Below are 24,145 nucleotides of genomic sequence, written 5' to 3'. Positions count from 1 at the left end.
CCTGGGATGTCCCACTTTTCCTCAGGACGTCCCGATTTTCATCGGAGAAATGTTGAAAGGTATGGAGTTATGTGACCCCGCCCCCCAAGCCAAGGCGATAAATAAGTACAGTACACAACCCTTAGAAGACATCTGAAGGCAGCCTTGTATAGGGAAGTGTTTTTTTTTTTTTTTAACATTCAATGTTTTATTAGGTTTTTGTATATGTTGGAAGCCACCCAGAGTGGCTGGGGCAACCCAGTCAGATGGGGGGGGGTATGAATAATAAAATGCTGCTGCTGCTGGAATGTTGTTGTTTAGTCGTTTAGTCGTGTCCGACTCTTCATGACCCCATGGACCAGAGCACGCCAGGCACTCCTGTCTTCCACTGCCTCCCGCAGTTTGGTCAGACTCATGTTTGTAGCTTCGAGAACACTGTCCAACCATCTCGTCTTCTGTCGGCCCCTTCTTCTTGTGCCCTCAATCTTTCCCAACATCAGGGTCTTTTCAAGGGAGTCTTCTCTACTCATGAGGTGGCCAAAGTATTGGAGCCTCAGCTTCACGATCTGTCCTTCTAGTAAGCACTCAGGGCTGATTTCCTTAAGAATGGATGGGTTTGATCTTCTTGCAGTCCATGGGACTCTCAAGAGTCTCCTCCAGCACCATAATTCAAAAGCATCAATTCTTCGGCAATCAGCCTCCTTTATGGTCCAGCTCTCATTTCCATACATCACTACTGGGAAAACCATGGCTTTAACTATACAGACCTTTGTTGGCAAGGTGATGTGTCTGCTTTTTAAGATGCTGTCTAGGTTTGCCATCGCCTTTCTCCCAAGGAGCAGGCGTCTTTTAATTTCGTGACTGCTGTCACCATCTGCTACTGGAATAGGACGCCCCTATTTTCTGTTGCTGTTGCTGCTGCTGCTGTTGTTTTACAAATTTATTTATTTGGTTTTTCAAATTAAAATTTTACATCGATATATTAAACATAAATAATAATAACAAGATTCCAAGGAATCTCCTGGACTTCCATCCGCCTCTGTATGGGTCCTATTATCTCCTCCCGCATCTTTTATGATACTCCAAATCCTTTACCTCTTCCATTATGTCCAGGATTCAACCTTAAACTACAATTGATATTCCAATCCTGCTAACGATTTTAACTGTTTACAATGGTCTTTAAGATAAGTTATAAATTTTCCCCATTCCTTTTAAAATTTTGGTCTTCCTGATTTTTTACTCTTCTGGTCATTTTAGCCATTTCAGCATAGTCCATTAACTTCATCTGCCATTCTTCTCTGGTAGGAACTTCATCTTCTTTCCATCTCTGGGCCAGTAACATCCATGCAGCTGTGGTCACATACATCAATAGTCTTTTCTGCTCCTTTGGGATTTCGGCAACTAGAATTCCTAAAAGGAAGGCTTCAGGCTTTTTAACAAAGGTTGTTTAAAACATTTTTTTCAATTCATCATATATCATTTCCCAAAATCCCTTTACTACCTTACTGTTTCCTGCTTGGCAGGGGGTTGGACTCGATGGCCCTTGTGGTCTCTTCCAACTCTATGATTCTACAATTCCACCACATATGATAATAGGTGCCTTCTTTTCCCTTACATTTCCAGCATTCATTAAAGCATGTTTTATACATTTTTGCTAATTTACTAGGAGTAAATAACTAGGATTCCCTATTTTCACTGGAGAAGTGTTGGAGGGTACGCATCTCCAGACCCAGCAAATGCATCCTTATGCTCTGAGTGCATCTTAGGTTTAGCTGTTACAGGATTACTGTAATTAAGGCAATTAAGTGGCCATGGAGACTGACAGCACCACCTCCGCTGGAATTTCACTTCCTTCCTTCCTTCCTTCCTTCCTTCCTTCCTTCCTTCCTTCCTTCTTGAGGAAGGCAAGGCAAAACAAATGTGATTTATGTTGTGTGTTGAGATGATAACCTATTAATAATTCAAAGTAGTGGAGGCTTTTCGGCTGCTTCGCCCTGTTTCATCCATCAATAAAATATCCCGCCTCCATTGTTTGGCGGCTGCTGCTAAGCCAAGGGAAATATTAGGAGTTAGAAAAGGCAGCATCTGTCTTGAGACGGAAGCAGGCAGCCAATGCGGATCAGAAATTTGGAGGGTGAGATGAGGCCCCGAAGGGAAATAAATTCCCTTTTCCTCCTAATTAGTCTTCATCTAAAGCAGAGGAAAGGCATTTTGACTTCTGTGCTGCTGTTGCATGATGCAGTTACTTCAGAACAGCCCTCCCGACATCTAAAAATAAATCTCTCTCAAATTCCAGAGTGTGGCTCTCAATTTGTGTCAAACCAAAAGCATTGGAACTATGTGTGTGTGTGTAAAGGTAGAGGTACCCCTAACCATTAGGTCCAGTAGTGGACGACTCTGGGGTTGTGGCGCTCATCTCGCTCTATAGGCCGAGGGAGCCGGCGTACAGCTTCCGGGTCATGCGGCCAGCATGACTAAGCCACTTCTGGTGAACCAGAGCAGCGCACGGAAACGCCATTTACCTTCCCGCCGGAGGGGTACCTATTTATCTACTTGCACTTTGACGTGCTTTCAAACTGCTAGGTGGGCAGGAGCTGGGACTGAGCAACGGGAGCTCACCCTGTTGTGGGGATTCGAACCGCCGACCTTCTGATCAGCAAGTCCTAGGCTCTGTGGTTTATACTACAGCACCACCCATGTCCCCTGTGTATGTGTGTGTGTGTGTGTGTAGCCCTGTGCAAACTTCCATTCTATGTAGAAGTGAATATGCATATATTGTACAGTGGTACCTCGGGTTAAAAGGGATGCGGGTGGCGCTGTGGGTAAAACCTCAGCGCATAGGACTTGCCGATCGCATGGTCGGCGGTTCGAATCCCCACGGCGGGGTGCGCTCCCGTCGTTCGGTCCCAGCGCCTGCCAACCTAGCAGTTCGAAAGCACTCCTAAGTGCAAGTAGATAAATAGGGACCGCTTACCAGCGGGAAGGTAAACGGTGTTCCGTGTGCTGCGCTGGCTTGCCAGATGCAGCTTGTCATGCTGGCCACGTGACCCGGAAGTGTCTGCGGACAGCGCTGGCTCCCGGCCTATAGAGTGAGATGAGCGCACAACCCTAGAGTCTGGCAAGACTGCCCGAACGGGCAGGGGTACCTTTACCTTTACCTTACCTCAGGTTAAGTACTTAATTCGTTCTGGAGGTCCGTTCTTAACCTGAAACTGTTCTTAACCTGAGGTACCACTTTAGCCAATGAGGCCTCTTGCTGCCACCGCACCGCCGGAGCACGATTTCTGTTCTCATCCTGAGGTAAAGTTCTTAACCCGAGGTACTATTTCTGGGTTAGCGGAGTCTGTAACCTGAAGCGTCTGTAACCCGAGGTACCACTGTACTACCAACCTTATTGTATGCTAGTGAAACGTGGACCACTTATAAACACCATCTCCAACTCCACAAAAGAGGCTTGCTTAGCATCCTCATTTTGCATCCTTAGGCACCAGGCAAAAACCAGACCTTTGGTCTTTTCAATGCGTTTGTGGGAGAGGGGTTATTGCTTTGTTTCTGTTTCATTGTGTACCGTATTTTTCGCCCTATAGGGTGCACCGGCCCATGGGGCGCACCTAGTTTTTTTTTGGGGGGGGGAATAAAGGGAAAAAATTATTTCACCCCCAGGCGCAGGACTGGGGTGGGGGAAGCCCGAGCTTCCCCCGACCCCAGCCCCCAGAACAGGCTGCTATCCACAAGCCTTGGGAGCCCAGCAGGAACTCCTGCAGGCTCCCCAGGCTTGCGGATATCTGCCCAAAGCCCATGGCACACTGCTCAGTGTGCCCCGGGCTTTGGGTACAGGCTGCTATCCGCAAGCCTAGGGAGCCTGGCGGGAACTCCAGCGGGCTCCCAAGGCTTGCGGATAGCTTCCTGAAGCCTGGAGAGCTTCCTGAAGCCAGGCTTCAGCGAAAGCCTGCATTCGCCCCATAGGACACACACACATTTCCCCTTCATTTTTGGAGGGGAAAAAGTGCGTCCTATAGGGTGAAAAATACAGTATTTTGTGTTCTCATTTTTTGTTGCTATGTTGTGAACCACCCTACGATCTTCAGATGAAGGGTGGTATAAAATTTTAATAAATAAGAATAAAAATAAATGACCTGAGACTCAGCCAGATCTGAGCTAGCTAGCTGGACCGATTTAAGACAGTTCCGTATAATCGCGAAGAAATTTTCTCCCCGTGAAATCATCCCATGAAACAATTTTCACTTGCCTCTCTCCTTTCCCCAGGGAGAACGTCTCCTTTTAAAAAAAAGATTTCAGCAATATTCCCCCTCCAGCGCTTTCTCTCTCAAGGTGAAGTGGGGCTGAATCTCCTCTCCTTTAAGCTGAAGGCGGATCTGCTTAGAAGTTCTTCAAAGGTGCGATACACTGTAAATCGGCATGTCTGCCAACCCGTCAACATTAGCATATTTATTAGGCAGCTCCGGCTACCTCCAGCAGGATGAGAGCTGCTAGGTCAGGAGGAGCAAGCGTGAGGAGCATTCTCAAGGCAAGCTCCCACCGTGCGGATTCAGAGTGGGCTGTTCCACACCATGGATTTGGATAAATGTAAGGTAAAAAATAGGGACGTAGGCGGTGCTCTGGTGTAAACCACTGAGCTTTGGAAGGTCGGTGGTTTGAATCTCCGCAATGACATGAGCTCCCGTTGTTCGGTCCCAGCTCCTGCCAACCTAGCAGTTCGAAAGCACGTCAAAGTGCAAGTAGATAAATAGGTACCACTCCAGCGGGAGGGTAAATGGTGTTTCCGTGCGCTGCTCTGGTTTTGCCTAAGTGGCTTAGTCATGCTGGCCACATGACCCGGAAAAACTGTCTGCGGACAAACGCCGGCTCCCTCGGCTAGTAAAGCAAGATGAGTGCTGCAACCCCAGAGTCGTTTGCGACTGGACTTAACTGTTAGGGGTCCTTTACCTTTTTTTAAAAAAGGTAAAAAATGGGTAAAGGACCCCTGGACGGTTAAGTCCAGTCAAAGGTGACTCTGGGGTTGTGGTGCTAATCTTGCTTTCAGGCCAAGGGAGCCGGCGTTTGTTCGCAGACAGCTTTCTAGGTCATGTGGCCAGCATGACTAAACTGCTTCTGGTGCAACGGGACACTGTAACAGAAACCAGAGCACACGGAAACATGGTTTACCTTCCCGCCACAGCGGTACCTGTGGCTGCAGCTGCTGCCCAGCAAGGAATGGAGTATTTGTGGGGAAGTTTTGCTGGGAGTTTTTCCTGTTGTTACTGATATTAACTTTTTGTATCTTTTTTTATGTGGAAATTGTTTAGTTTGGTAATGTAGTTTTTAATGTGTTTTACTTATTTTTGACTACTTTGCTATGTTTGTCATCATGTAAATCTTTTCATATTGTAAGCCGCCTTGAGCATTGTTTTAACTGTGGAAAGGCGGCATACAAATAAAAAAGGATGATGATGATGGTACCTATTTATCTAATAGCACTGGTGTGCTTTCAAACTGCTAGGTTGGCAGGAGCTGGGACAAAGCAACGGGAGCTCACCCTGTTGCCGGGATTCAAACGCCGACCTTCTGATCAGCAAGCCCAAGAGGCTCAGTGATTTAGACCACAGCACCACCCATGTCCCTACACCCCGCTAAGGAGCACTGGAATACAAGAAGCTGCAGTAGTGGCTGGCAGGGCAGGCTGATGACACTTCCTTGACCTCCTGGCTGCGGAGTCATAGATGCTTAGCTGGAGAAGGAAGGACAAAGTGGTGGGGAGGTCAGCACAGGGCAAAGGAACTCTGCTGGTGCACTTGCATGGTGCTGATGCCATGGACTGGCTGGACGCAGAAGAACGGTGGGAGGTACCAGCTGGGGAGTCCCCAAGGGAAGAAGGCTCAGAGCACAGGGATTGGTGGTGGGATGATGATGATTGGTCAGAGGGAGAAAGAAGCCTGGGAGGAAGCTGAAGCAGTGACAGGGTTTAGTGAACAGGGAGAATCTGTGGCAGAAGCAGAAGCAGGAGAGAAGGGAGGCCAAGAGGCAGAGAGGAGTCAAGCTCAATCCAAGGTGCCTTCCCCTCCTGATGTGACAAGCTCTCCTCTCTGGTCTTCCAGAACCAAGAGAGGCATGAAGAAGGAAGAGCAAAGGCTGGTGTAGTCTCAGCTTGTTTCGAAAGGACCTGGGGGAGAAGGAGATTTAGGCAGTTGTGAGAAGGTGGGGACCTTAGTATCCACAACATAGGGGCAAGATCTACTGAGGAGAGTTGCTGTGCTCATTGGGCTTGGCATTCTTGAGCCGATTATATTTCTCTAATAAAGAGCTAACTTCCCTCAGTGTGATTTATTGCTGACCTGTTCCTGTCGGCTTACCTCCTACCAACTTGCCTTTCTTGATAAGCAGCCCAAGAACATAAAAAGAGTCCCACTGGATCAGACCAGTCACTTATCTAGTTCAGCATCCTGTTCTCACAGCGGCTGACCAGATGTCTATAGGGAAACCTCAGAGAAGGACTTGATCACAAGAGTGCTCTCCTCACCTGTGTTTCCCGGCAACTGGCCTTCAGAGGCACCCTGCCTCCAACAGTGCAATGTAGAACATTGTCACCTTATAGCCGGTTTCAGCTGCTTCATCTTTGCACGCGAACAACACGCTGAAAGAGAGTGGAAGTGTTATGTACTGAGTGGAATAGGATTCAAAATGCAGCAGCCTGATTGGTCCTAGAACAATAGGACCCAGAATGCAGCAGTCTGATTGGTCCACAGGAGCCACCCAATCCAGCTCCAGGTGGAAGTGAATCCGCAACCTGATTGGCCTACAGGAGAATCCCGGAATTAGCAAATCACGTGGGGCCCACTGTGTAAATAATGTATATAAAGCAGACATTCTGGGGGAACTTCCATTCCTCCTGAACACTATGAGCTGAATAAAGAGCATGAAATCCACTCTTGACTCTGAGTATTGTAGGGATATCGCCGAGTGGACAGTGGGGTCCGGAGGGAGCACACTTTCCACCAGCAGGCAGCCACAGTTTGCCTGCACGCATGACCCTGGGGTGCAGGGAAAACGCCTCCTCAGACAAGCCATGGCTGTCGGAATATCGTCTCCTGTGTCTGACCTTTCTCAGCAGTCAGCAGTGTCCTGTCTGTAACCTTTTGTCCCTGAGACTATTTGTCTCCATTCGTCATACACTGTGCAAGGGGAAAATGATGCTGTGGAACAGGTGCCAAAATAGCTTTGTACCACCCCACGATCTCGGGACGGAAGATGTGTAAAGGTCACAGCCCAAAGTGTATTTGCCTGGCTTGCATATTTGTCTCAATAAAAGGAGGCCCCACAGGAATGGTGGGAGCTCGCTTCAGACCACCTGTGCGCAGCTCACATGATGATCAACACCTGTCTTGGGCCTTCACTTCAGAGTATATTTCAGGAAGGTTTGTGTGCGTCTCTGTGCATGCCTGTGTCTAAAAATAAGCAAACAAAGCAGCCCCGGTCTTAAAAAAAATTAAACCATATTTTTATTTATATATTTATTTTTTCATATAGAAAAAGAAATTAAAAAATGAAGAGGACGACGAAGAAAAAAATGCAGGCTTATGGCAGTTCAGTCTTGTCGGCCCCCTCCGCTTGGGCCACGGATTCCGATCCTCCGGAAGTGAGCAAAGTCCTTCGGTTGTAGTGTCCTTTGATGATCCCGGAATTGTTGTTCTCGTTCAAGATCTGCTTCTGCTTCTGCCTGTTGAGGGACTGCACCAGTCCCAACACGACAGCCGCCAAGGAATACTGCCCCGTCAGTTTTCTCGGTTGCAAGATCAAAGGGTTTGGCTGTACTCTTCCCAGAAGAAAATAGGTCTTGATCTTCCCTTCTTGCTCGCTGATGCCCTTGACGTAGATCTCCCCCCGGTAGTCGAAGGCAAACCCCCGGTCCTTGAGGATGAGATACGTTTCCTCGGGCACCTGCATTCGGCCGCTAATGCCGGTGCTGTCCATTCGGCTTGCTAAGTTGACTGTTTTGCCCCAGATGTCGTACTGGGGTTTCTTAGCACCAATGACGCCCGCGACGACAGAGCCATGGCTGATCCCTAGGAAGGGGAAAAGAGAAAAAATCAGGCTAGAAGAATAGTCATGCTAGTCTGCTGCAGCACAAACAACAAAGAATGACTGTTTTTGGATCTAACATGGCTGGGGTACCAGATAAACTGGGGTCAGTATATCTGAAGGAGCATCTCCACCCCCATCATTCTGCCCGGACACTGAGGTCCAGCGCCGAGGGCCTTCTGGCGGTTCCCTCACTGCGAGAAGCCAAGTTACAGGGAACCAGGCAGAGGTCCTTCTCGGTGGTGGCACCTGCCCTGTGGAACACCCTCCCACCAGATGTCAAAGAGAAAAACAACTACCAGACTTTTAGAAGACACTTGAAGGCAGCCCTGTTTAGGGAAGCTTTTAATGTTTGATGCATTACCGTATTTTATTATTTTGTTGGAAGCCGCCCAGAGTGGCTGGGGAAGGCCAGCCAAATGGGCGGGGGTCTGGAAGTCCATTCTTAACCTGAAACTGTTCTTAACCTGAGATGCCACTTTAGCTAATGGGGCCTCCCACTGCCACCGCATGATTTCTGTTCTCATCCTGAGGTAAAGTTTTTAACCCAAGGTACTATTTCTGGGTTAGTGGAGCCTGTAACCTGAAGCGTCTGTAACCCGAGGTAGCACTGTCTATGGACAAATGGCATCTCCCTTGGCCTGAAAATCAAGATGAGCACCGCACCCCATAGTCACCTTTGACTGGAGTCCAGGGGTCATTTACCTCTACCTCTACCTGGCTTTAGGCACTAGGCCCATTGACAGACTAACTCTGGGCTACAGAGATGTCAGCAAACATGACATGGCAACATCAATATCGCCATGTGGGAATCCCTTGCAGATGACCACAGTGTCTAGCAAAGACTCTCCTCCTGCAAGAGAGGGGAGTGGTTGTGGTCGGGAGCCGGACTCCGCCTTAAGCAGGGGGGCGATAGCCCCCTGCCCCCCACTCACTTGGCTGGTGCCCATGCCCACGGGCAGGCACCCAACCAGGTACCTGTGAGGGGGCGTGTTTAGCAGCCTAAATTGCTGCGGCACCAGCCTTCCGGCCTCACTTTTCGTCGTCCCGTCGCGAGTCACCCACCCTCCACTCCCTTAGAGCTCAGGGTCTCAGTTTTCTTTTGGCCTTGCTATGGACCTTAGGTTGGTCGCCCTGGTTGTCCGGGGGGCCTGGTAGGAATTTTTCCATTTGGCATTAGGCTTTTTGGTTTTTTCGCCTACCTCGTAGCAATCGTCACAACTTTCGTGGTATTGGTGGGTAGGTTAGGCATTGGAATAATGTGTTGTGGTGTGTTGAAGGGCTAGGTGTGGCCATCGCCTGCGCCTTCAATTTTTGGGTATTCTGTTAAAGGAATCCGGTGGTCGTGTATTCTGTCCGATGCCTGCATGGCGGGTGGAGTCAGCTGACGTAATCCAGTGCCTAAGCCAATACCTTTTCACTTGCTGTAATCAATAAAGTTGTGGCCTTTTCTTGCCTATTAACCTTATATCACGTGTCCCTGTGTTTTCATTCCACTACGTGGGGATCGGGTCCTCGAACCACAACAGACAAGTTGTGCATCCACAGCCGTGACCAGAGGGGGAATGACCGCTGGGAGCGGCGCAGAGAGAAGTAACGCCATGGTACATTTACACCAGCAGAACCGGACGCCTTCGTCTGCCCCCAGGTGCTGCAGCCTTCCAACAGATTGACTTCACACCCAAAGGTGCACCCCTCCAATGTCTCCTGAGACAAATGGATGGCAGCTCCTAGCTCCCAGGATTATATTGCACATGGCTTCAGTGTAGAGATGCTTGCAAAGGCTTTCTCATTTCCTCCAGGGAAGAATCAGTCTCAAGTCTTCAAAGAGAAGCCTGTGCAGTGCTACCCTTTCTACTGATGTGAAGCCTGGGAGCGTTAAATGCACCTGAAACTCTACATTCGGGTGACTAATGTTAAAGGGCTCAGCCCATACGTACCAATGCGGAGTTCAAAGTTGTTGAACGAATGCTTGTTGATCTCTTGGATGCTTTCGTTCAGTGCTATGGAGAAATCCGCTAGCGCACATAAGTGCCCCCATTTATCTTCGCATTGCTGGGGAGGGAATGAAAAGCAGAAAATTCATTGCACAAGTCAGGCATATAACACCCGTCCTGAGATGACCTGCATTGGCTCCCAGTACATTTCTGAGCACAATTCAAAGTATTGGTGCTGAGCTTTAAAGCCCTAAATGGCCTTGGTCCAGTATACCTGAAGGAGCGTCTCCACCCCCATCATTCAGCCCGGACACTGAGGTCCAGCTCCGAGGGCCTTCTGGAGGTTCCCTCCCTGTGAGAAGTGAGGTTATAGGGAACCAGGCAGAGGGCCTTCTCGGTAGTGGCGCCCGCCCTGTAGAACACCCTCCCATCAGATGTCGAGGAAATGAACAACTATCTGACTTTCAGAAGACATCTGAAAGCAGCCCAGTTTAGGGGAGTTTTAAATGTTTGAAGTTTTATTGTGTTTTTAATATTCTGTTGGGAGCTGCCCAGAGTGGCTGGGAGGCCTGGCCAGATGGGCGGGGTATAAATATATTATTATTATTATTATTATTATTATTATTATTATTAGGCATAGCTGCCCTCCACTCACATTTCATACAATTGGGATCTTGCTCCCTGTCCCACTAGAGATTAATTTTATTTTTTATTTAACAGAATTTGTTTGCCACTTAATGGCAAATAAACACCCAGAGAAAAGGTTTCTATATCACCAGGCCTTGGGCTGATTAACAGTCTAAAGCCTTTTAGATGTAATTTGTGGGAGGGGGGTATTGTTTTTTTTAAAAATGCATTTTGTGTTCTCAATTTGCATTTTTGTTGTTGTGAAGCACTGTGTGATCTTTGGATAAAAGGTATTATACACACACACACACACACACACACACACACACACATACACACACACACACACATACATATATGTATGTATGTATGTATTTGCACACATACACACACAATATTGTTCAACCAGCATGTAGCCATGACAGGTGATAACAAATGTCTGTTTTGTTCCAGGAAATGCCAAACTGCGACTCCAATGTCCTGTACTATGACAAATGCGTTAGAAAATACAAGCTCTCTTTGTTAGGCAACAGAAAACTCCTTACCTGTTTTTCAGGTGATAACCCGGACACGGCCATGTAGGTGCTGCCAATGGTTTTGATTTTTTCAATATCTTGAAATCTTTCTTCACCTAGCAACTAACAAAGAAGAGAGTTCGTTGAATCACGTTTTATTGGATACACAGCTCCCAAACAGTTTTTTATTTTTATTTTTCATCACTTGGAAGGTGTCAATTCAGTAGCACTTTGCAGAAGGGCTAATGACCTGTGTTTTTTTTTTTTAAAAAAGCATAACTGTTAGGAAACATTTAAGAATGTTTCATTCGATGGATGGAATAATATGCTGCAACTCAACAGGTTTGCCCCAGTATGTGATTATCCAGATATGCATTTATGTGGTTGCGGATGGGACAGAATGAAGATGATGGCATTTTGTGTTAATGTTTGTGCATTTGCACACACCTGCACTACAGGTGAAGCTGAATGGGCCTTCCTTCCCTGGCAGATTGTGGAGGTTGGAACTCTCTGCTATTTACACAGAACATTCGTATCCTGACCCCATAACCAGAGTTCTCTGGGCATCCAGCTATGAAATTGGCAGCATGCAACCCAGGCATAATAACACAAATACAGCATAAAACAAAATGACCAAAAAAACCCTGTTTAGGCCATAACATCATGTTGGAAGATTGGGAAAGGTTATGGAAATTTATTTAAAATTCACAGATTGTTCTTTGTTGAAAGAAAACTATATGAAGATGATGTATAGATGGTTTATAACACCAGTGCAGTTAGGAAGAATGTATAAAACCGGTTCAAATCTGTGTTGGAAATGTAAGGAAAAAGAAGGGACTTTTTATCATATGTGGTGGGATTGTAGTAAAAAAAAAGGGGGGGGAATGATATATAATGAGTTGAAGAAAATGTTCCAATGCTTTCTTGTTAGGGATTGTAGGAAAAGACCTGCCAAGGAAATTAAAAAACATTTTCATGTACGCGACAACGGCGGCAAGAGTCTTAATAGCACAAGGATGGAAGAACCAGGAAATCCTGACTAAAGAACTGTGGCAAGAAAAACTGATGGATTACGCGGAATTGGCAAAACCGACACATAAACTGCGACTTTAAAGAAGAATGGGAACATTTTACGAAGTACTTAAAGAAACAATTAAATGAACTGGACTCCTTGGCAGGTTTTGAATAAACATTCACAAACTCTTTATTGGTAATATGCCGATAGACAAATTGAGGATCTTTACAACTTTATAACATGCAGAGAATAATATGTGCCGAGAAACCAGAGAGAGGAGCTGAGGGAAGTCTGGGTGGGGCGGGGCGGGATGGGGGGTTCTTCTTTTTAGGGGAGGGGGAGGGGGAAATGGGGGGGAAATGAGGATGATGTATCTTTGATGAATTGTTATGTCAAAATTCCGAATAAAAAAATACTTATACCCCCCCCCCGTTTTTGCACAAACCAGCTTACCCTAGCGACTGTTTCCTGACATGAGCCACACCAGGTTGCGGTCACTGAACCTGCCAGCCCCCAAATATTCCTTTCCCCACTGTAATGGAAAACCTCTCCCAGTGACCAGTTGTGCTAGCAGAAGGGTTTCTATACATTTTATTGGGTTTTTTGGACATATAATTTCCAACAGTCATATAACATAATTTTCATCTTATACAGTGGTATCTCAGGTTACATACACTTCAGGTTACAGACTCCGCTAACCCAGAAATAGTGCTTCAGGTTACGAACTTTGCTTCAGGATGAGAACAGAAATTGTGCTCCGGCGGCGCGGCAGCAGTGGGAGGCCCCATTAGCTAAAGTGGTGCTTCAGGTTAAGAACAGTTTCAGGTTAAGTACAGACCTCCAGAACGAATTAAGTACTTAAGCTGAGGTACCACTGTACAATGTTTTAGACTTCCATCAACACCTCTGATGATTTTTGTTCTTTATAACTTATTCTGCATTTCTTAATTTCACCATTACTCTTAATTGTCATTGTTGTTGTTGTTGTTGTTGTTGTTGTTGTTGCTTAGTCGTTTAGTCGTGTCCGACTCTTCGTGACCCCATGGACCAGAGCACGCCAGGCACTTCTGTCCTCCACTGCCTCCCGCAGTTTGATCAAACTCATGCTGGTAGCTTCAAGAACACCATCCAACCATCTCATCCTCTGTCGTCCCCTTCTCCTTGTGCCCTCCATCTTTCCCAACATCAGGGTCTTTTCCAGGGAGTCTTCTCTTCTCATGAGGTGGCCAAAGTATTGGAGCCTCAGCTTCAGGATCTGTCCTTCCAGTGAGCACTCAGGGTTGATTTCCTTAAGAATGGAGAGGTTTGATCTTCTTGCAGTCCATGGGACTCTCAAGAGATAATTGTCATTACCGGTGACTAATAATTCTCCTCATAGTCTTCCCTGCAATATTTCGAATAATCCTCCTTATAAAACTTCTTGCAGTCCTACTAGCGCAATCTGTTCAGTACAATTACTTTCCAAATAGTTTGTATATTTACTCCAATCTTCTAAGAATCTCTGATTCTGCAGGTTTCGAATCCTTCCAGTTAATTTATCAAGTTCTGCATAGTCCATCAATTTCATCCTCCATTCTTCTTTCGTCGGTAATTCTTCTTGCTTCCATTTTTGTGCCAATAATATTCTTGCTGACGTCATCGCATATAAAAACAACTTACAATCCTGTCTATTAATCTACATTGCCAAGTAAAAATCTCATTATATATCATTTCCCAAGTCCTGATTCATATTTTTAACTATCATTTTAGTTTTCTTTTTGTTCAGTTTAAAACCTGCTACATGTCCGAATTGTTCTATCTCTTCTAATACTTCCTTGGCACTAATTAATGGTTCTTCTATTGTTAATACCAAGTCATCAGCTAAGGCTTTCACTTTGTGTTCCTATGGTAGCAGAGGGGTTTCTGGCTTGAGTTTTGTAGGGATTCAAGCTTCGCATATGCCACCTCCCATGTTTGGGAAAAACGCAACACAACACTCTGATTTCGCATGAAGTGAAAGATTGCATTTTTATGATTCTCTTGATCAGTTCTTCATCTCTGCACCCTACAGCAATTGATGACTAGAGGGTACGCTGTTTGCTACGCATTCTGTAAATCCAAACTGTGCTTCAAAATCTTCTGTTGGCATGACACCGCAGTCCTGTCTGCACTCAAGGTCACTGCAGCCATGCCCAGAATGCAGGACCTGGGCTTCTTAAAGTGCGCTTTGCAGAATGGCACAAATCTACAGACTGCTTGGAAACTTGACATGCCCTGCAAATGAGGCTTAATTCCCCCCTAAGTCTTTAATAATAATAATAATAATAATAATAATAATAATAATAATAAATGTTGCAACGACCATAATTTGCATTTTGCACCAGGATACTAGATGCCGTGTAAAGCAGTTTGATTTCACACTCCCTGCACACAAATCTTTGCAAGATTGAAAGGAGTGAGAAATGATCCCTGTAATGGGGCGAAAAACTTAAAGCATTTCATGACAATATCAATATTGGTATTACCTGCGCTGCGGGAAAGAGGAGGAAATGGAGCAATTAAGATGAGATGGGATAAGCTCAACAGATAAATGAGAGCAAAACTGGTGATGACTGCGTGTGAGTTTGAGAGAGAGGGTGTGAAGAAAGGGAGGGAGAGGAATCGCACTGTTTGATTCTTAAGAAAGCCACTTCTGACCTAAGGAGGAGGTGGGGTTGCGGGCTTCACGGCCCATCCATGTGCGTGGTGGATGGAGGCCAGCCCCCCCGTGTGATTGGGGGGGTTCCCGGCTGCGTCACCCCCCGGCCGGCCAATCGGCTGGCTTGGGGGCGTGGCCTGCCCTATAAAGGCAGGATGCATCACCTGCCCCACATATTGAAGGGTAGTCCATTAAAGGATTCTGGGGGGCGTGGCCCTGTCCGAAGCCTAGGGAGGTTAGGGCCTAAGGCACGCCTCCTAGCGGTGATCGCGGGGCGGGTCCTAGTTGATGTGCATCAGCAGGACTCCCCCTCTTGGTGGTTAACCCTTCCCGGACTTCGAGCGGACGGGCTGAAGTCGGATATACAGTGGTACCTCGGGTTGAGAACTTAATTCGTTCTGGAGGTCTGTACTTAACCTGAAACTGTTCTTAACTGAAGCACCACTTTAACTAATGGGGCCTCCTGCTGCTGCTGTGCCATGCAATTTCTGTTCTCATCCTGAAGCAAAGTTCTTAACCCGAGGTACTATTTCTGGGTTAGCAGAGTCTGTAACCTGAAGCGTATGTAACCCGAGGTACCACTGTAGTCAGTTAGGACCAATGCCTAAGCCAATACAGCTCATCACCTGTAACCAATAAAGTTGTGGCCTTTTTTAGCCCAGTAACCTTAATAATTGTGTCATGTGCCATTATTTCCACCTGGGGGGTTGGGGGGGCACTTGCCACGCAAACAGAAGCCCAGCTGGATCAGGCCAAAGTCCCATTTAGCTGAGCGTCCTTATCTCACAGTGGCCAGCCAGATATCTATGGGAAGTTCACAAGCAGGACCTGGGTGCAACAACCATCTCCCATTTTTTGGGGAAGCAACAAATGGTTCTGGATATAAGTTGCTGGAAACTGCAGAAGGGGAGGGTGGGCTTGTGCTTGGGTCCAGAATGTGGCAGCTAGACTGGTGACTGGGAATGGCCGCCGGGACCACATAACACCGGTCCTGAGAGATCTGCATTGGCTCCCAGTACATTTCCGAGCACAGTTCAAAGTGTTGGTGCTGACCTTTAAAGCCCTAAACGGCCTCGGTCCTGTATACCTGAAGGAGCATCTCCACCTCCATCATTCAGCCTGGACACTGAGGTCCAGCTCCGAGGGCCTTCTGGTGGTTCCCTCATTGCGAGAAGTGAGGTTATAGGGAACCAGGCAGAGGGCCTTCTTGGTAGTGGCACCTGCCCTGTGGAATGCCCTCCCTTCAGATGTGAAAGAAATAAGCACTTATCTTCTTTTTAAAAGACATCTGAAGGCAGCCCTGTTTAGGGAAGTTTTTAATATTTAATGCTGTGTTGTTTTTAACACTTGATTGGAAACCATTCAGAGTGGCTGGGGAAACTCAGCCAGATGGGCAGGGTATAAATAATACATTATTATTGTTGTTGTTGTTGTTGTTGTTGTTGTTGTTGTTGTTGTTGTTGTTGCTGGTTCCCTGTAGGCATCTGGAAGAGGATGCTGGCTTAGATGGACCACTGGCTTGACCCCCCCATACTATCCTTATGTTCTTATTGGCTCAGGAACATAAGGCCAGACCCTTCATTCGCTGTGCGAGGTCACAGCTGCGGCACTTAATTGAACTGTCTCAGCTCCTTTCCTTCATTTAAGCCTGCTGAAAGAGGCTTCTGGTGGAAGTCAATCAACTGTGTCTCCAAATCAAAAACAGATTAACAACTGGCAAAGGACTGCATCACCTCCTCTTGCTTCCCAAACTGATCGTTATATATACCTAATGATGTCGGGAGTCACCCCTAATTGGATCCTTTATAAATTAAGCGATCAGTGCAAGAATAGAAGGTTAAGTTTCTCAATGAGGCTGATGCTTTCTGACTTTCTTGGCACCATGGGAAAATCCTAGCCAGTGTTGCGCTTATGTGCTGTTGCAGGAATTTATAATAGGTTGGGGATGGGGGTTGCCCCTCCAGCAGATATCATGCACATGCAGCCCACTACCAAAACCAGAACAATCGCTTTTGTGACTTTTGTGATTTGTCCCCACAAAACACTTCATCACAGTTTCTTCCTATCTATTCAAAGGGCCTTTGCTGCACGATACCAAATGTAACAATTCACTGATAAATGTAATTATGTACTGGCTCACTGGGAAAACTTCAGAAATTCATATAGATATGTGAGCTCAGCTACTCAGCTTTGCCTGAGTGATAATTCCTGGCATCCTGATACCTGAGTGCCAGGCAGGTAGCCGTTCCAGAAATAATAAACCCAGATGAAGACAAAAGGGTGTGGTTAACTTGGCTGGGTAACAGGGAAATGTAAATATCTCTTTTGTTACACTTGATGGGTGTTTGGTGGAGGGCAAGGAGAACCATGGGGCAGGGTCCAGGATGCTCAGATTACTGCCACTAGACCTCCCCTTTCATGATGTAATCATGATGTATTAGTGATGTAGTTTGGGGGGGGTGTAACATGGGGATTAGCAGCTAATAAAAGTTGGGGGCTCTTTTGTTCGGGGCTTCCATTTTGTTCCACCTTGTGGCAGGTGGGAGTCCTGTCGCACAGTCTTCAATAAAGACCAAGCCTACTGGCTGCTGTTTTGCTCTGGTATTCCTGGCTGGTGTCCTTATATTTTTGTCCAAGGGAGCCCTCAGATTTCTCCGTTAACAGTGCTCAAATGGAATAAGGGCCAGATCAGGACCAGGTAACTTGAGAAGTCACCATACCCCTTAAATATCCAGTAGGCAGCTGCATTCTGCAAGAGATTTTCTTCTTGAAGTCCCCCCAAAATATCACAGTAACTCAGAGTAGGTCCTTCAACGTGACTGACCCTGTTCTGTGGAACAGCCTCCCCACAGAGATATGAGGGGAGGCCCTCGCCTGTACCTCCTCCTGAAGCAATTGCAGTTGTTTTTGTCTTAGATTTAAAAACAATGCAGAATGAACACTATTTCCAGTTGTTCTTTGCACTATTTTAAAAAAACTATTTTAGCTGTTTTTGTTATCTGTTTGCATTTCACCTTAAAGCCCATGCAAAAGGCACTTCATGATTATTTAATATAATTACTAATATTGTTGGATATGACGGGCCCTGTTTCATTTCTAAAGCATGCTGTTTTGCTCCAGCTGCAGCGCGAAAAACAAAGCCATTAATAAATACACCGATAGCTTGGACAGGAACCTGGGCATAAAATTGAGTTTTTATATCGATGGACACAGTGGGAGAGGATTGCCGGCAGTGTTTGAAAAGCTGAACACCTCTTTGAAATGTCTCTGAGCTGCATTACAACACAAGCTATTGAACGTTCCCGTCTTAAAGGCTACCTCTGTCATGCCCTCGGCTTGTCGATCTATACAGATTTGTACAATTGCTCAAAATGTCACCTTGAAATGAGGGGGAGAGAGAGAGTTTCAGGGAACATTATTTCCTTCAGCTTGAAATGGCAAGCTGGCAAGGATGCCCAGGTAGAGGCTCCAGAGTGTGCAGAGCCAAGCTGGAACAACCATCCCATCTCTACAGTCTGAAATGGCTCGCTGGCTTTCCCGAGGAATTGCACTTTCAAGTAGTTGGCACGCTTGTCTCTTGATACATCCTTTGATCTGCATTTCCTGACGTTTGTGCACATGTAACCAAGACACAGACAGCATCTTAAAAAGTAGAGACATCACCTTGCCAACAAAGGTCCGTATAGTTAATGCTATGGTTTTCCCAGTAGTGATGTATGGAAGTGAGAGCTGGACCATAAAGAAGGCTGATCTCCGAAGAATTGATGTTTTTGAATTATGGTGCTGGAGGAGACTCTTGAGAGTCCCATGGACTGCAAGAAGATCAAACCCATCCATTCTTAAGGAAATCAGCCCTGAGTGCTCACTGAAAGGAGAGATCCTGAAGCTGAGGCTCCAGTACTTTGGCCACCTCATGAGAAGAGAAGACTCCCTAGAAAAGACCCTGATGTTGGGAAAGCTTGAGGGCACAAGGAGAAGGGGACGACAGAGGACGAGATGGTTGAACAGTGTTCTCAAAGCTACAAACATGAGTTTGACCAAACTGCGGGAGGCAGTGGAAGACAGGAGTGTCTGGCGTGCTCTGGTCCTTGGGGTCACGAAGAGTCAGACACGACTAAACGACTAAACGACAACAACAACCAAGACACACAGCAGCCCAGAATCCATGAGGGGGAGCCCAATGAGGGAGAAACTCAAAAAATCAAGAAAAGTTGGTGAAATGCGGCCCCTTAGGTCTCTCTATCTGGCCCCTGGGGGGGGCCCCAGGCCACATAACCTCTCCCTGCCCTGCTTCTGCCCTGGCTAGAATGCACCCTTGAGCTCTTCTGATGCTCAGAGCCGTCTTTCTCATACGGCTTAGTGGTTCGTTGCGCCAGGGTGCCAGCCTCTCAGGAGCGCCCCAGTGAGTGGGGGAGATGCGCGGCTTTGCCGGCGGCCTCCCCTTTCGCTGCACGCCTGCCAGCTGCTCCCTGTCAAACATATGGCTGGAGGGGATGCAGCTTCCCCCCCAAGCCTCTCCCACAGCAGCATGGGGGAAAGTTGCGCACCCTTTCCCATGGCTGGCAGTGCGCAGCTTCACCCCCCATGGTAATTTGGGGGCGCAGAGTGGATATTTGCACCCCGGTGCCGCATCTGCTAAAGATGGCCCTGCTGATGCTTCTTACTAGCCTGGATGGAGGTCAGAGAGGGGCATGTATGGAAACTAGCCAATTGCACAAGGTGAAATTTACATTTGTTGCGCTGTCCACGTCTATCCCTGTCCACTACTGATCCGTGGCCCCTGCAGAGTTGCCGGGAAGGGAATGCGGCCCTTGGTTTGCCAAAGAGTCATCTCCCTTGCCTCATTGTTACCAGAATAAGCAGTTGTGTTTGGTGCTATATACAGTGAGGGGGGAAAAGTTTCTGATCGCCTGCTAAATTTGACCATTTGCCCTCTGACGAAGAAATGACCAGTCCATAATTTTCATGGTAGGTTTATTGTAGCTTTGAGAGACAGAATAACAACAGGAAAAACCCCAGAAACCCAGAAGACAAAAGTCAGGGTTTTCCTGTTGTTATTCTGTCTCTCACAGCTACAATAAACCTACCATTAAAATTATGGACTGGTCATTTCTTCATCAGAGGGCAAACTTAGCAGGGGACCAAATACTTCCCCCGCCCCCGACTATATATATATATATACACACAGTAGCACCTCAGCTTACGTTGCCCTTGGGTAACGTAAACTTCAGGTTGCGAAAGTGGCAAACCCGGGAGAGTTTTGGCGAGCGCGCATACGCAGAAGTGCTCTACCGCACCGCACGCATGCGCAGAAGCGGTCCCCCTGGTTGTGGAAACCTCGGGATTTGACCGGAGCTCTGGAATGGATCCCGTCCGCAACTGGAGGTACCACTGTATATATTTACATCACTGGAGTCTGGCAGCCAAAGGTTAGGCTATGTGTCAGGGATTCTTTAGTTGTGATTTCTGCACTGCAGGGGGGTGGTCTAGAGGACCTTTGGGGATCCCATCTCTACAATTTGATTTCAAATTAATATACAGACTTCCTCCACTTTGGGTCTCCTGCTTGCATATTTTTTCTTCCGGCTCTCCCTCTCACATATCCTTCTCTTACGGCTTCTTTTCCAACCTTCGCTTCCCAAATATCCCAGCTTCCCCTGCTGTTCTGCTTTCTTGGGCTGCTGCCTTCTTTCCAAAGCCCTCGACTTTTTCTTTCCTCTGCCCTTCTGTCTGTTCCGTAGGATGCATGCGACTGAGCCAATGGCAATGAGAGTCCTTTCGGAGGAGAGCAGCTGAGCCAATCGGAGTGAGGAAATCTTTCACCTGCCTTCTGTGCCACCAGGGCAGCTCGGCCAATCATTAACCGAGAACTCATTATCAACCCCCGCCTCCCCAACCCCCCTCAGCACATTACCATATAGATTGAAATAAAAGCAGCAGAAATCACTGCATGGAGGTTAAACTAATGTAATGACTGAGCTGGTGCAAATGCCAGGCCTCCCGACCCTGACCGCCTGTTTTCTTAAATTTCATTCCACTGTGCGCGCGCACACACACGCCCAAAAACGCCATCAAGGGCTGCGAAATTACCTCATCGAAGTCTGCAATGATTTCGTTCAGCAGACGCAGACATTCCACTCCTTGGTTGTTCATTTCAGTCTGGGAATAGAAGTCGGCAAAGCCCGGGATGGAAGCAAACATGACGCCGACAGCGTCGTAGGACTGAGAATACAGTTCCTAGGGATAGACGAAGAGCAAAAGGACAGAGAGAAGAAAAATGTAGGAAAGTGAAATATTGTAGGTAGCAGACTGAAGGGGGAGTGCAGCGAGTTTCATTGCCTGCAGTTAACACGCCATAGAGTTTTGTGCATCTTGTGAGCAAGAGGAAGGACAGGTGTCTGATACTTGCTCATCAATTAACCCTAGAGGTAGATCAATAATAATAATAATAATAATAATAATAATAATAATAATAATAATAATAATAATTTATTTATACTCTGGGCAGCTTCCAACAAAATATTAAAAATACATTAGAACTAGTAGTTCCCAGACTTGACATATACATACACTGGACCACTTGAAAATTGCAGAGGTTCTTGGCTGACTACTTAATGGTTTTTCTGCCTGTTGTAGTAATGTGCTGTGCTAGAAGCTATATGATTGCTAGTTGTACTTTTGCCACTGCGAGACAAGTGGTCCACACATGCAGGCTCTTGCTTGTATCAAGTGGCCTTGCTATATTGGTGGCTTCTAAATAAATCAAACACATCTTACATACATTAAACCTTGCAGCCCTTTCATGGCAGCCAAAGCCAGTTGCCAGAGGCCAGCCTTGCATACTAGGGATAGATGTAAACAGCTATAAGAAACACTCTGCCAAAACAACAACAACAACAAAAAACCGTTGTAAAGCTCACAATTGAAAATATCATTGAGTTGTGATTTCAGCTCACAGCGCCATCAGGTGTCACAGTGTTACAATGCATTTATAACGCTGTATTTTGACTAATGTAGCTGAGTCCTTTATCTACCATTGTATATCATAGAATCATAAAATCGTAGATCCCAAGGGACATCGAGCCCAACCCCCTGCAGTGCAGGAATTTCAACTAAACAGCATCCAGATGTCAAGGAAATAAACAAGTATCTGACTTTTAGAAGACATCTGAAGGCAGCCCTGTTTAGGGCAGTTTTTAATGTTTGTTTTATTGCGTTGTTAATATTCTGTTGGGAGCCCCCCACTAGCTTAGGGATTATGCATGAAAAAGTGTTCACTCTTCCATTCCCCTTTCCTGGAGAGCACTGAAGCTCACATATTACGTAGATGAGCATTTTCTGCATTAAAGCACGAAAAAGCCAGTGAGCTGATTCACAAATCTTCAGCAGGCATGATAATGAAAGAGGCTGAGAGAGAGAGGAAAGGGATTATTATGCTAAGAGATCAGAGTCTGAAAATAACAGGCATAAATGGCAAACTATGCAGAGAGTGCTCTCTGCACAGCGAGAACAGATGTAGCTTAGCATAACAATGGCCTGGTTCCCAAGTCGCATTAAACCGTAGTTTCAAAACAAACTATGGGTTGAATGTTCTTGGTCACCTGGCTAACATATTTGCCCTGTGCATGCCCCTCAATTTGCAGGCGATGAAAATAAGGCAGGGGGCATTTTATTGCCCTTTTCAGCAGCTTGTCTCTTCAGCAGCAGGAATTTCACTAGCTGTGAAGGCAATCACAAGAGAAGTCCCATCTGTACAATATTTTAAAACACTGGCCATTCTTAGGTGAAACCAGAGCCAAAATATTACATACTTCATTATCTCGGTCCTTTTCCAAGAAGTGACGGGCAACATGGCTCGGAAGGATATTGCGCAGCATGTTTTCGTTGTGCTCTCTTAACTCCTTCATCTCGTTGATTTCTTCTTTGGCTTGGCCACGCCACAGGAAGTCCAACCTGGCTGTGTATTCAAGCTGCAGAGGTGAGGAGAGGAAGGGGAAATGAATTAAATGTTAAGCCACTTAGGGTTTTAATTACATGAGCCAATGCATGTAAGTCAGGCACCGTGAATCAGACCCCAGTCTCACTTGGAGATGGGCCTTCCCTTCCGCATTTCATCCTCACAACAGACCTGTGAGGTAGACTAGGTAGGGTTGCCATATTTTGAAGAGCAAAAAAGAGGACACATTTGCCAACTTCTGCTTTTAACTGCAGATCCCTGACGACTCTCATTTCAATACCTCTACTATATGTAGGCTATAGAAGCTGTGATATATTGCTGGTAGCAAACAGAGGGAAATCAACTAATACAGCAGGGATTCAAACTAGTTTTCCAGGACAGAAGAAAGTGAATGTAAAGAAAGAAAGGAAAGAAGGATCACAAATGTATTTCTTTCTGAGAACCTGGCTTATAGAATATTCAAACTATTGTTTGTACCCTTTGAACAATTTTGTGTACTGGACTAATCCTTTTTCGTTTATTTATTTATTTATTTATCATCCCCACCTTTTCTTTTATATATTTTTACTTTTTCTGTAATTTTTATTTTTATTTTTGGATACTTGGATGTAATGTTAAATTCATGCTTCCTATGTAATTTTTAAAAAACGCAACAAAGATAACTTAAAAAAAGGAAAAAGAAAATACACCTGCTCTGCCCTTGTTTAAACTGAAGTTTACTTGTTTTCCTTTTTTCTTTCTTTTTTTTTGCACGGAACAAATACTCCTAGCAGATTGATGGGCTGCCTTTCCTTTTAATGCTGTTTTAACATAACTCTGAAAGCCAGAGCTCAATGAAATTATTGTAAGGGCATATTGTATTCAGCTCCAGAAATCGTTGCTTTTATGTTGCGTCAAGTCTCTGCTCCAAAAGCATCTGATTTATACTAATGCCAAGGACGGCTAATGGAACTCTTTTTTATTATTGTTATTTCAAATTTGGGGCTTAGCAGAACTCATCCTCCAGACATATTGACTATGTGAGATATGTATCTAGGAGAAACCTTATTAGGAGCAAACAGTCTTGGTCATTTCAGGTTTTCCCAAGACAAATTAAGTTAAAGGCATGCCTGCTTAGCGTTCGGATTGGGCCTTGAACAAAAAGGAGCGGAGATGCGGACTCTTCACAAAGAATTGCTGGTGGACTATAGCTCAAGAATGGGAAGTATTTTTTGCTTGCTTGCTGTTAATCCCCAGTGGTGCAGGGTTTGCTAGAACTTTATTCTAGCAAAATACAGGACAGGGTGGGTTGGCTGGGAGACATTCCCCACCCCACTCCAAATCTGGTGCTGAAATGACTTCAAAGCAATCCATTACAATCTA

General features: G+C 46.0%; 1 protein-coding gene across 2 annotated transcripts in view; it reads right to left on the bottom strand.

Moving 5' to 3' along the window:
• Positions 1-7,452: 7,452 nt before the first annotated feature.
• The window catches only part of ADCY8 (adenylate cyclase 8), a 124,351-nt gene continuing 107,658 nt past the window's right edge, over positions 7,453-24,145 (bottom strand). For both annotated transcript variants that reach the window (XM_053395289.1, XM_053395290.1), the window contains 5 exons: positions 22,638-22,796; positions 20,917-21,063; positions 11,165-11,257; positions 9,996-10,110; positions 7,453-8,039 (listed from right to left, as the gene is read on the bottom strand). In XM_053395289.1, the coding sequence (XP_053251264.1) occupies positions 7,552-8,039; positions 9,996-10,110; positions 11,165-11,257; positions 20,917-21,063; positions 22,638-22,796 (1,002 nt within the window). In that variant the 3' untranslated portion in view covers positions 7,453-7,551. The remainder of the gene's footprint in view (positions 8,040-9,995; positions 10,111-11,164; positions 11,258-20,916; positions 21,064-22,637; positions 22,797-24,145) is intronic.

Source organism: Podarcis raffonei, chromosome 7 (genome assembly GCF_027172205.1).
Source record: "Podarcis raffonei isolate rPodRaf1 chromosome 7, rPodRaf1.pri, whole genome shotgun sequence".
NCBI lineage: Eukaryota > Metazoa > Chordata > Lepidosauria > Squamata > Lacertidae > Podarcis > Podarcis raffonei.
The sequence above is the reverse complement of the archived record's forward strand: the minus strand, read 5'-3'. Positions and strand labels throughout refer to the sequence as shown.